At 39.4% G+C, this 12205-nt stretch overlaps 1 protein-coding gene across 1 annotated transcript; it reads right to left on the reverse strand.

Moving 5' to 3' along the window:
* Positions 1-6862: 6862 nt before the first annotated feature.
* LOC128945657 (proline-rich proteoglycan 2-like) lies at positions 6863-7393 on the reverse strand. The gene has a single exon (XM_054289443.1). The coding sequence runs from the start codon at positions 7391-7393 to the stop codon at positions 6863-6865; it is 531 nt and encodes a 176-aa protein (XP_054145418.1).
* Positions 7394-12205: the final 4812 nt, after the last annotated feature.

Consider the following 12205-nt stretch of genomic DNA (forward strand, 5'->3'; position numbering starts at 1 on the left):
CAGCACTTTGTGGTCAAGGCTGTTATCTTGATGAGCTTTTAACTGGAACTTGCCATCACTGGGCTTCCCACAAAGCACAGCGTGGGTTATACAAGGCAGTGACCCCTTTGCTGCAGTCTGTTATTAATTACTATATAATTCGTAATTATCACATGAAACTGTAATGGCTGATTATTTGGAAACCTAATTTAGTGACCCAATACTGTCAGGAACCATATTTTTGGTTCTTTTTCATCAGCCAGTGGTTGCAGCTGTTTTACCTGTAGAGGAATGGGTGTTCTCTATGATCCACATCTGGCTGCTGAACCTCTGGAATTTTTGCAGCACTCTGGGATCCATTCCTGAGTATTTTGCATGAAGAAAACCTGGAAAAGGGTGCCCTTGATTTCCAAATTTATTTTCTGCTTACCTCTTTTCCAGCTAGATTCCCTCTATAGTTATGGCTATTTTTTTTAAAGGTGGCCATGCATGGTTTCTTAAATCATGAAGATGGGTTCAAGAGTTCTTGCAGGATAGTTACAGATATTTTTCTGTTATCAAATCCAAGGTTTATCACTTTTTGACCTTATATAATTTACATTTGGGTTTTCTTTTCCTTCAATTAGACCCAATCTCTGGTTGTCATCAGCTTTTCTCTTTAGCAGTGCTGTTCAACATCTAATTATTACCCATTTACAATACAGTTCTGTAGAGGATTTTCTATTCTGGCTAACACTGAAACATTAAACTTTTGGGGCTAGAGATACCCTAAATAGATTGCAGCCAAGAGTTTTTGTGCAGCTAATTATAACTTTAGAAAATATTCCATGATTACTACAATCTTTTGAACACAACAGTTTTATGATGTAGGATTATAAAGAGAATGTTAGACAAGAGTATTTTGCCTAAATACTGCTACTTAAAAATGCAACACTACCTTTAAAGAAAAAAAAACCACTTTAAAGTAATGTATGTATCATCTAATTAAGAATTTTATTAGCGTATATATCAATTTCCATAGCATCATATTTTTGAGTCTGTAAAATGCTATGAAACACCTTTTTTAAAAGCACACCTGTCTAAAAGGTTGTGCTGAAGGCCTCAAACCTGATTAAAGGTGGCAACCAGCATGGCTGCACTATTTATTGACATTTCCTCTTGCTAAAACCATGCAAGAGGTTTTGTTTATTGTGTTCTCCATTTCCCTGCATGACATTTTTAGCATTGCCAAATACTGTTGTTCAATTGTTTCTTTGGGGTAATGAAAATATAAAATGGGGAGTCATTATCTGTGTGGGAGAACAGCACTGGGAGATTTTACTCCTGAATTCATCACCAAGAAATGGGAGTCAGTGGTGTGACAGCAGAATAAAGGGGAAATACTGTGGGATGTGCTACCCCAGAATGATGCTGGGTTTAGGACACAAGAGATAAATTACTCTGGTAAACACAACACTACTGGCAGATCCAGAATGCCCTACCCAGGCTGGAAAAAAAGATCTTTGAAAAGATATTGGCTACTGGAATAAACTGGAGGAGAGAAGAAATAGCAATAAGAATTAGAAAAAACAGCTGAGGAAAATATGGAGTTGATTTTCCTGATGTGTAAAGATAAAGACGGGAAGGATCAGAGGAAAGGCAGAATCTCTCATGCAAAAGAAAAAAGATGTGGAGTTTTCCAGTGGATCTGAACTCCAGGCCAAAAAGAACTGCAGCATTTGTGGAGTCAGCTTGAGCTTTACAAAAGCAGTTACAATTTCTGCAGGTCATGTATTTGATTGAGCTCATTTGGGGATGAGATTTTGTATCACAAATTAGAATAAAGCTGAAACTAAATATGACTTTGAACTGCACTAATATCTGAACTTACATTACACTCTGCTGGCAATGTTGCATGACTATAAATGTCTGTGTTATTGTCATGATACATAAACATTCAGGCACCTGAAGAATGTGCTTTAAACTCACGTTTGCAGCAATTTGCCAAGCCTCTGGTGTTTAATAATGCAACAACCCTTGCTTAGCATTAGCAAAATAATGTAAGTGAGTGTTTTGCAATGTTCCATGAAGAACATTAATGCAATAATACATTCTAAGTACGTTAAAGAGGAAACCAACAATTCGGTGATACAGCTAAAAGCTCTATCAAATGAATGTAGAAGCAGCAGACAGCATAGATGACTTGAATTAATGTTTTTAAATTAAAGTTCCCATAGCTGACAGGTTTGAAAACTATCCTCTGGAAAACACAGAACATGACTGAAACCGGTGAAAACACAAAACAGCAAATGTTTCCTCATGAGAATTCTGTGATTCTCTTCTTTAAAATATACCCCAGAGCTGACATAGGATGTTATATACATATTAAACCACTGCTTAGTGGCAAATACTGAGCATTGTACCTGTCATAATGCAGAATTTGGAGATAAAATGACAATGTGGCTCATCACCAAAAGACAGAGCTTCACATTGGTATCACATTCCCATCAAGTTACCTCACCACATTGGTATTTTCCTTTGGGGCAGTAATAACTATTCCTTAAAAATCTTAATTTCCTGAAGAAGGACAAAAGGGATGTTTTTGTTTTATCAACATGCATTATGCAAAGAGGGGAGTCTGCTATCCCAGAAATTCATTCCTGCACAAATTCAAATCAGAGCCTGATCTGCAGTGCAAACAATGGAAGTGGTGTGGTGTGGTGCCACCTCAAGCAACCTCAGCTGACCAGCTCCTTTCCCTTATTTATTTGTGCTCATTGCAGGATGCTGATGGAGAAACTTTCCAAATCTGACACCCAGTCCCACAGGTACAAAGGATTAGGAATCATCTCCTCCGATTAGGAATCATTCCTTGCTCTGACCAAGGAATTGTGCAGCAAGGACTGTGCTCTCTGCTTTTGTCTCAGCCTGGGGCATTGCAGTCTGTAACTCTGATCAGTTCTCCCAAATTGCTGTTGAAAGGCTCTTACAGGATTTTCCTGAGATTCTGCTTCAGACTGAGCTGCTCCACACCTCACATTCTGCATTACAGGCATGGTATCCCACACAGAAAAAATGTGCCATTTTTATGATGAGCACCCAAGAAATAATAATTCAAGCATTTTTTTAAAATTACTGCTGTCAGAATTTTGATGAGGATATTCCTATGAAACAGCTGCTGTTATATTACTGTGAAGTAGGATATTGATCTGGGAAAATAGTGAATAAACTCTCTCTTTGAGCAGTTTTTAGTGTTAGCTAAGCTTGATGCATATTTCATTTGTATCATATATAACTCCTATTTCTTGTATCCTGTTTTTCTCCCTAATTATAATCATCTTGTGGTTAATTGCAGAGAGAGTTCTGATGACATCATGCTGCATTATATCAGATAAAAATTTCTATTTTTTGTTTCAGAGTGATAGCTAATCAAGCAATAGAGATTTAATTAGATTTTCCACCTCAAGGAACCTCAGTTCACCAGCTCCTTCCCCTTATTTATTTGGGTAAACCACAGAGTTACTCAAGAATTATGGTAACTTTAACCATATCACTAAAAAAAAAAAATACAGGAACATAAAACATAAAAACCAGTATCAGGTCCTGGTTTCACCAATTCTATTGCATCCCTCTCCACAACACTCACGTGATGCCCCACTGAATAAACAAAAAACATCCCCAGGAAGTGCATTCAAATCCAAAGCTTTCTGCAGGCTCAAACTGAGAATGAACATGGTCCAGGTTTGTAATGAAGAAAAAAAATCAAAACCCCAGGAGAAACAGGAACATTTTTCAGCCCTTCCACCTACCAAAACAAGATTTGCAAGGCTGACAAAGATACTCTGCTAGGATATTTTTGTTATTTAAAATCACTTATTAGAATTTACTTGAGTCTGTTTAGGAATATTTTCTGGAGTAAGCAGCAGTCACATGAATTCTAAAAGAAATTCACACTGATCATGAGGAAATTTGAGGAGGAACCATCAAATCACCCCAGAAGCTCCAGTAAAATGAGATGGCCACCTCCACACAAAATAACTAAAGCTTGTTAATTCCATTGTGGTTAAAGAAATCAAAAAGGTGCAATGAATAAATTAAAGTATCCTTCAAAGAACTGAATTCATCCCTAAGGGAATAACATGAAAAATTCTGGCATGGAAATAGAGAATACAATGGAGATCCATCATAAACTCAAGTCCTGGTAGAAGATGCTGCAGAGCAAATTCAGCAGAATTTTTAAGAGTAATCTCTAACTCTGGATAGTATTTTACACAGGAGTTCTAAAAGAATTCAAGCATGAAACAGTTGAATTATTCACTGCAATTTAACTCAAAACTGTCTCAATAACAGACAAAGATATTTCAATGCCAGGGGCAAATATGACACCAATTTTCCACAAAGACAACTGTGGCAGAGATATGAAAAATACAGCAAATAAACCTGGTTTCCTTACCCACAAACTGGCAGAATTTGTAATAAACCCCCCTTTGTTAGCAGACACCTGAATAAATAAGATATCTTTAATGAGGTAACATAGCTTTTGTTAAGAAAAGGCAGACTTTGGAAATAAGTAGATAAAAGAATTGAATGATATCTCACATTCCAAAAGACCTTGTCCAGAAATGTCTCTAATGCTTGGAAATATTGATAGCTGACAGCAGTTATTGAAAAATATGCCTTGGGGGAAAGCAGGTCTTTTGGGTAGAGAAAAACTGTTAATGTTTTATGAAAAATTACATTGGAAAATTAGAAGAAAACCTGTCAATATATCATATACAGAGGCAGCTGCATTCTTAGCAGAGTTTTCATGCAGTAAGCAGCAAAAACAATTTGATTGCATTGTCCCCAAACACTCAAGAATGGCAACACATGAAAAATGAAAAAGATTGAGTAGCTGGTCATTTTCTTGAGCACTGAATAATTGCATTTTACAGGTTTAATGTTGGTTCACCTGTGCTCTTCAGAAACACGAGAGATGTCTCATTTATATGTGCATATATAAATATATATGTATTTAATATGCATGTACTGTGTTACTGCTGCATAGAATCACAGGAGGTGAGTTAGATTTAACAATTTCTATATAAATTGCAGCCTCACACTGATATTTTCATAAATCATAGCTTCAACCTCAGTCAGCAAAGAGTGCTTTTAAAAAACTGAAGATGTTCTTATTCAGAAAAAAATACTTAAAGGAAACTGAAAAAATCTTGCAGCTCTTTAAGAACAAAAAAGAAATTTGAAAACTGGTTTATGGTGAAGTCTCAGAACTTACACAACTTGAACAGAGATTATTTTAGGAAAGCAGTTTTTGGACAGCAGGGCTCAGATCCTTCATTGCTCACTCACCACATGCCTGGAGCCAGCTTTAGCTCCTTGGTCCTGGGGGTTTTGGCAGCTTCATTTTCCAGCCCAACATCAGCCCTGGATCCTGCAGATTCATTTTCCAGCCCAGCATCTGACACCAGCCCGGGACCCTCCTCTCCACGGGCCAGAGTGCTTCCAACAGCATTTAAAGGAAATACAAAGCCACACTGAGGTGCTTTGGGTTCACACTGGGTGTAGCCAGACTTCTGTATTGAAACTCTTCTGCTCTTTTGGTGTTTACTGGGTTCTCAGTGGCCTGGAGACTGGGATCAACCAGGAAACAAGAAACAATCACAAGAAAACAAAATTAAACTAGGCATTGTGTAAAACACAGCAAGACCTAACGATCATCAAAGATATGGAGGACATACTCACCATTCTTTTGAGATGCCAAATCTTTTGGATTTGTTTCCATCCTAGTCATGGCCTGGAAATACATTGGATTTTCTACAAATGAAAAAAATTTGTTTCTACACATTACATACACGCCCTCCTTCCCCTCCCCTTTTCAGGAATGACAATTTCCTTTCCCCCCAAGATCTCATCCTATGCCAATAATGCATTCAGGCTATAAAGGACTGAATTAGAGGCAACAGGAATTGTAACTTAGAAATGATAGATCATTTTCAGATTTTCCTAACAATAAAAAGAATTGAATATTTCATTAACGTTATTTTCTTTCTGATTTTAAAGCTTTGGAAACTGTTACAACATGTTTATGTTTGCATTTAAATCTATTTCAAATAAATATATGGTTGTATATAAAAGGCAATTTAAATACATATAATGATAAAATTAAGTTCCATTACTGCAATATTCTTTATTTTCTACAATAACAATTCACTGAGATTGTTATCCCTTTCATCTTAATTGGGTAATGTATTTTCCTCAATGCAAATGTTTGGAAAACAAACCCTGGGTTTCTTTGAGGCAATTTGCAGACATTGTTAATCTCTGTAGCAGTTACGATGCATGTTTTCCTCCACCACTTCCACGGTATTTTATTATTGAGCCACAAACCCCTCATTTTCCATGTGAAATACACCACAGCAGTTGTGTTTGTTTCAGCTATATTGTTATTTTTTCCTTAGAACTCGCAAGCACCCAGGCAGGCAGGGAGCAGAGACTGCAGTGTGCCAGCCCTGGAGCACATCCCATACCTGCTCCTTTTCTGACAGCTGCCGAGTCTGAGCAGCCCCATCAGGGTTTCTGGTGGAACTGGGACATGAACACTCCAAAAACACAGCAATTATTTGTATGTGATCTGCTCCATGCAATCACAGGGCAGCTTAGAAAACCAGGTTAGAAATAAGGATTGCTAAAGCACCTGGAAATCACTTGTCTGTATGGCCTCCTTCTGCTTCTTTACTGCTGATTTTATCATATTGTTTTTGCAGCAGGCTTGCTTGGACTTTTACTCTGTGCTGGGTTTGCTTTTTGGCTCCTCCAATTCAGTGGTACCTCCACACCAGTGAAGCTTCAGAGGGGGGAAGCAAGCTAGAAGTGAGGCTGAGGATGGAGAGGATGGTGCAGTCTGTCACCCCATGGGTATCTCTGGTCCCTCCTGGGTCTCTGGGGTCTCTGGTCCCCTCCTGGGTCTCTGGGTGTCTCTGGTCCCTCCTGGGTCTCTAGGTGTCTCTGGTCCCTCCTGGGTCTCTGGGTGTCTCTGGTCCCCTCCTGGGTCTCTGGGTGTCTCTGGTCCCCATCCTGGGTCTCTGGGTGTCTCTGGTCCCCATCCTGGGTCTCTGGGTGTCTCTGGTCCCTCCTGGGTCTCTGGGTGTCTCTGGTCCCCATCCTGGGTCTCTGGGGGTCTCTGGTCCCTCCTGGGTCTCTGGGTGTCTCTGGTCCCTCCTGGGTCTCTGGGTGTCTCTGGTCCCTCCTGGGTCTCTGGGTGTCTCTGGTCCCTCCTGGGTCTCTGGGGGTCTCTGGTCCCCTCCTGGGTCTCTGGGGGTCTCTGGTCCCCTCCTGGGTCTCTGGGGGTCTCTGGTCCCCTCCTCTCCTGACCCTGACCCCTCTCAGGGTCTGAGCTTTCCCCAAGGAGCAGCCCAGTGCTCCCTGCAGCTCCCATGCCAACGCAGGCCAGGCTTTAGCACATCTGTGGAGCCAGTTAAAATTAAAAAAGAGCTTTAAAGAACAGCACCTTTCAGTTTCTATCCAAGCCCTTCGCAAAACTGCCTTCTGAATTTTTTGGCCTTTGTATAAAGAAAGGTTGTGGCAGCATCTTTCCACAGTTGGAGGCTCTTTAGTAAAGAGCAGATGGATATAATTTAGCTCCTTTATTTCCCAAATAGTGATAGGGTATCACCTACATGATCTCAAAGCTCCTGGTTGGCTGCATAGATGATGTATTATCCTCCTGAAGGATTTTGTTATGAAAATTAGGACGTGGATGTAATGAATTCTAATTTAAACTATCCAAACAGGGAGTTAAGAGAGAGCCACACAGGGTGGTCAAGAATCTTATACCTTGGTAATGTCTTCATAAATACAATTTTAGTGCATTTTCATAGAACATTTAAGAGATCTCTGATATTTCAGTGGCAAAACCAAATTTCATTTATCTATTTCTAAGCAATACTTTTTATTTTTGCGAAAAATGACTCCTAGGTAATTAGGACTAAGATCAAGTCCAAATCAAAGAATGCAGAATGCTTTGTGTAAACGACATAAGCCTGGAGTAAGAGTTGGATAGGAATAGATGATTTATCCTGCTTTGGTTCAGTGACCTGGGTTCAAAGTCAGCCAAGGATAAAATCAAAGTAGGTTTTTCAGTCTGAATAATATAAATGTTATGTGGAAAGATTTATATTCTGAATGCTATCTAAGCAATTAATCCAAAGGGAATTATTTATAATTGCTAATTAGTTAGACAACTACAAACGATATAGAATGGAATTATATATCAGTCCTCTTCTAAAATCTCGTGGGCTAATGTAATTGTGTTCCATTAGTATAAATCCCTTTACAATGGAGATTAAAATAAATGGGACTGAAACTTCCTTGGCTTCTGTTTCCAGCCCTGCTGTAATGGATGGTTTGAGCCCAAATCCTGTAATAGGATGATGCTGCCCAGCTGAGGGACTGTCAGGGGTCACAGGCTGCTATCAAAGTTTCTGCTCTTTTCAGCAGTGCTTATTTACTTCTATTTCTTCTAACATTTACTTCCACTATTTATTTGTTACTCACAAAAAGTGGAAGCAATCTTCTGCTCTGTTTGGTCTCTCCCATTCCATCATACACGATCCTAAATGCCATAAATAACTTTCACTTTTCTGCAGATAGAAAAGTGCCATTTCTATTTTTGAATTTGCTCAAGATAGAACTTTTTATCACCATCACTACAAACATATACATCAATTATTTGAAGTTATTTTGCTTTTTGCTTCACGGGGAGGTCAAAAAGTTGTCAGGAGTATGGGCAGATTTTAGGGTTTTGTGGGAAGTGCACTGCTATTAAATTCCTTCTCTCCTTTATCAAAGGACACTTCCAGAATGGAAAATTTACACAGCAAGTAACATGAGAATGGTTACACTGAAAACTAGATCCCAACAAACTTTCACAATCCACAGAAGCACAACAATGATATTGGGAGGATCTCCTGTTTTCCTGCTCCAAGAGCTGGAGGGATTCTACAGCTGTGCCCTCCTCTGGAGCTTCCGAGGGAGAGGATTCATCCCAAAGTTACTGTAGCAGGCAATGGAATATTTGTGGAAGATTTTCACACAGATTTCAATTAACAGCAACAATAACTAAACCACTTTTTTTGCAGCTCTCAGAAAGTTTGTTGAACTAGAAATAACTTAGCCTGGTGAGCTGAAGTCTCCTCCTGAGACAAGGCTTCAGAATTTTCCACAGTTCAAAGGATTTGTGCTTTGTAAAATGAGATGACCCTATTAATCTACAGTGAGGGAATATACAGTCAGTTTATGCAGAATTACTTTACCATTTCAAGAGAAGAAAGGACCTGATTTACCTGCTGCTACTCATAAAGGAGGTGAACAGTTTCTCTTTCTAACAAGTGTAGGACTTCTTTAGGGGATGGGACACAGCCCCAAAAAGCTGAGAGTACAAACTGCTCCAATCTGCAGCACCTGTCCAGGTTCAGGTGCTCCAAGGAGGGCTGGGGTCAGCTGGCTCAGACTCTGTCTGAGCCACAAGCCTTTGTTATTCATCCCTTTCTATTCTTAGCTTAGCCAGCCTTTTAATGAGAACCTTTTCTTCTATTCTTTTAGTATAGTTTTAATGTAATATATATCATAAAATAATAAATCAAGCCTTCTGAAACATGGAGTCAGATCCTCGTCTCTTCCCTCATCCTAAGACCCCTGTGACAACCGTCACAACTGAGAGAAACTTAAAATCTAAATAAATTAACTTAAAATCCAAACAAATTGATGGTCTTGAGCTGGCCTCTCTGTTCTCTCCAGGATTTTCCAAAATGTTGGGGAAAAACAATGAAATCAGATTCAGGTATTTTTAATCTATTAGAAAATTCCATGTGCACACAAAAATTGATCACCTGCATTGAGCTGTAGGTTTGTACTGCCTGCTGTGCTGAAAATATAGGTAGATACTGTGAAAATGCCATGAAGAAAACACAATTCTGCTCCTAAAACAACAGACATAGAAATTTCCTTTCAGGAAACTGGCTGAGAAGTTCACCTGAAGAACACACTAAGCTAAAGTACTGCTGTTTTAATTAGTAATTTAATATGCAGAGTAATTCTGAGGGAGAGACAACCAAGGAAGTCAAATAAAAAAGCCCAATAACCACTATTAGGAGCTCATTGATTTGTTTGTCCAATTAATTTTAGACCTAACAAATTACTGTCTGCCACGTGACTGATCTCTGACAAATTCACAATACTGAGGGGATGAAAGTATTTGCACAGATTGGATACCAATAAAGCAGAACCTGAAACTATGGGGGTTTAGATCTGTTTAATTGGAATTGCAACGAAATTAAATTGAAAAATAAGGTCAAAGTAAACTGGTTCTGGTTATTGATATAAATTTCTTGTAGCTACAGGAAGATATTGAAGCAATTTATTTCAATCTAAAGTTTTGATTCATTGTTAGATATGTAATTAAATTTATTTTGTAGAAGCTTTACAAATACTTAAATCTGCATAATGAAATATTACCCCTGCAACAGAAAGTTTAAACCAAACAAGTCACAGAGCTATCTTTAGGATTTACCTTTCTTCCTTTGGGACTGCTATTCTTCAGTTTCACTATTTATGTACATTAAAAATATTTCCAAAAACTAGAAAATTAGGACTTTGTTTTCATCCTTCCTTAGGTGAGAACTAAATTAATGTAAAAGATTAAAACCTCCATCCCTCTTTAGGTGCAGACCTACAGACAGCCCTGAGGTCAGTGGTGCTGAACCCTGAGCTATTTGTGAGGGATTTCCCCAAATTTCAACCTAAAGTCTCCTGTGACCTAAAAATGTACATTTTTGTGTTACTGCCTTAGGTGTTTTTACAAAGTGTATTTAGTGACACACTAAAAAATGATCTGTTCCATGTGGGAAAAGAGATTACTGCTGATAACAAACCTGTTGGGGGGGATGCATTGAGGTAAGTCACCAAAAAATAAATGGGAAAATTTGATTCCCATTGAGGCAAATCAGGATGAGGTTGAGATTAATTAAGCAGCAAAGTACAGCACATGACACCTAGCCTAATAAAGACATTTGCATATTTAAAGAAAGTGAAACAATATCTGTTTTAATTAAGTAGGCTGCTCCTTCAGGTTAATGCATTCAGGGGAAAAATGAAACCCAGCTCGAATCCCTGGAAGAAATGGAGAGTGGCTGGAGGAAATTGGCCTCCTGAAATGTGATTAATGGACCTGCCTGATGAGGACTGGCTGCTGCAGGCAGCAGGGCTCGAAGGGAGCCAGGTGTGACACCTGGAGCAGGGGGTCCCTGTGAGCCCTGCAGGCACAGATCAGCCCTCAGGTGTCACCCCCGTGCTGGGGATTCCCTCCAGCTCTCAGAGGTGTTGCTGTCAGAAGATTTGACATCTAATTCGCTCCAACAGCCCGAGTCTCACATTTCCTGCACTTGGAGATCAGAGGGAAATGCTTCCGCAGCACCTCAGAGGCACACAGAGGGTGAGGATTCAGCTCTGCCCTCTGCCCTGCCTGCTGGACTGACAGACAGACGTTTTCTGTCACTCAGTGCCACTGATCAGCAGGAGCAATTAAAATTACACTCCTCATTTCCAAATTTGCTGATTAAAGGTGTCAGTTCCTAACGTGTCCTTTTGTAAATGCTTTCTGTCCTTTGAATGGCTCGTGTGAGTCCAGGAGCAGCGAGAAGAAACCTCTTGAAGTGTCACAGACAACTTTTATGAAAAATCCTTTCCTTAGGGTTTTTTCCTCCTGAGAAGCTGAGAGGCCTCAGGAACAAAATGTAAACAACGATTATCTGCTGCTGTGGAATGCAACAGGTGCAATCTGTGATTGGTCTCATGGGGTTGTTTCTAATTAATGGCCAATCACAGTCAGCTGGCTTGGACACTCTGTCCGAGCCACAAACCTTTGTTATCATTCTTTCTTTTTCTATTCTTAGCCAGTCTTCTGATGAAATCCTTTCTTCTATTCTTTTAGTATAGTTGTAATATAATATTTTTCATAAAATAATAAATCAGCCTTCTGAAACACGGAGTCAGATCCTTGTCTCTTCCCCCATCCTCAGACCCCCGTGAACACAAACACATTGAAGTAGTCAAAATTCTGTTCTCAGGAGGGTTTCAAGGTGAGGAGCCAAAGATTCTTTATGCTCTATCAGAAAATAGTGCAAAGCAAGAACAGATAGCTGCTTTCTACTTTTCTACTCCCAGCTGTCCTCATGTGCAGCCCCACAACACC

Source organism: Melozone crissalis, unplaced genomic scaffold, assembly GCF_028551555.1.
Source record: "Melozone crissalis strain CALT ecotype California unplaced genomic scaffold, PUWL_Pcris_2 ptg000068l_1, whole genome shotgun sequence".
NCBI classification, from domain to species: domain Eukaryota; kingdom Metazoa; phylum Chordata; class Aves; order Passeriformes; family Passerellidae; genus Melozone; species Melozone crissalis.

What these genes read in the sequence shown, in the direction of transcription:
- LOC128945657 (XM_054289443.1), bottom strand. Translation starts at nt 7,393, where the DNA reads ATGGGAGCTGCAGGGAGCACTGGGCTGCTCCTTGGGGAAAGCTCAGAC.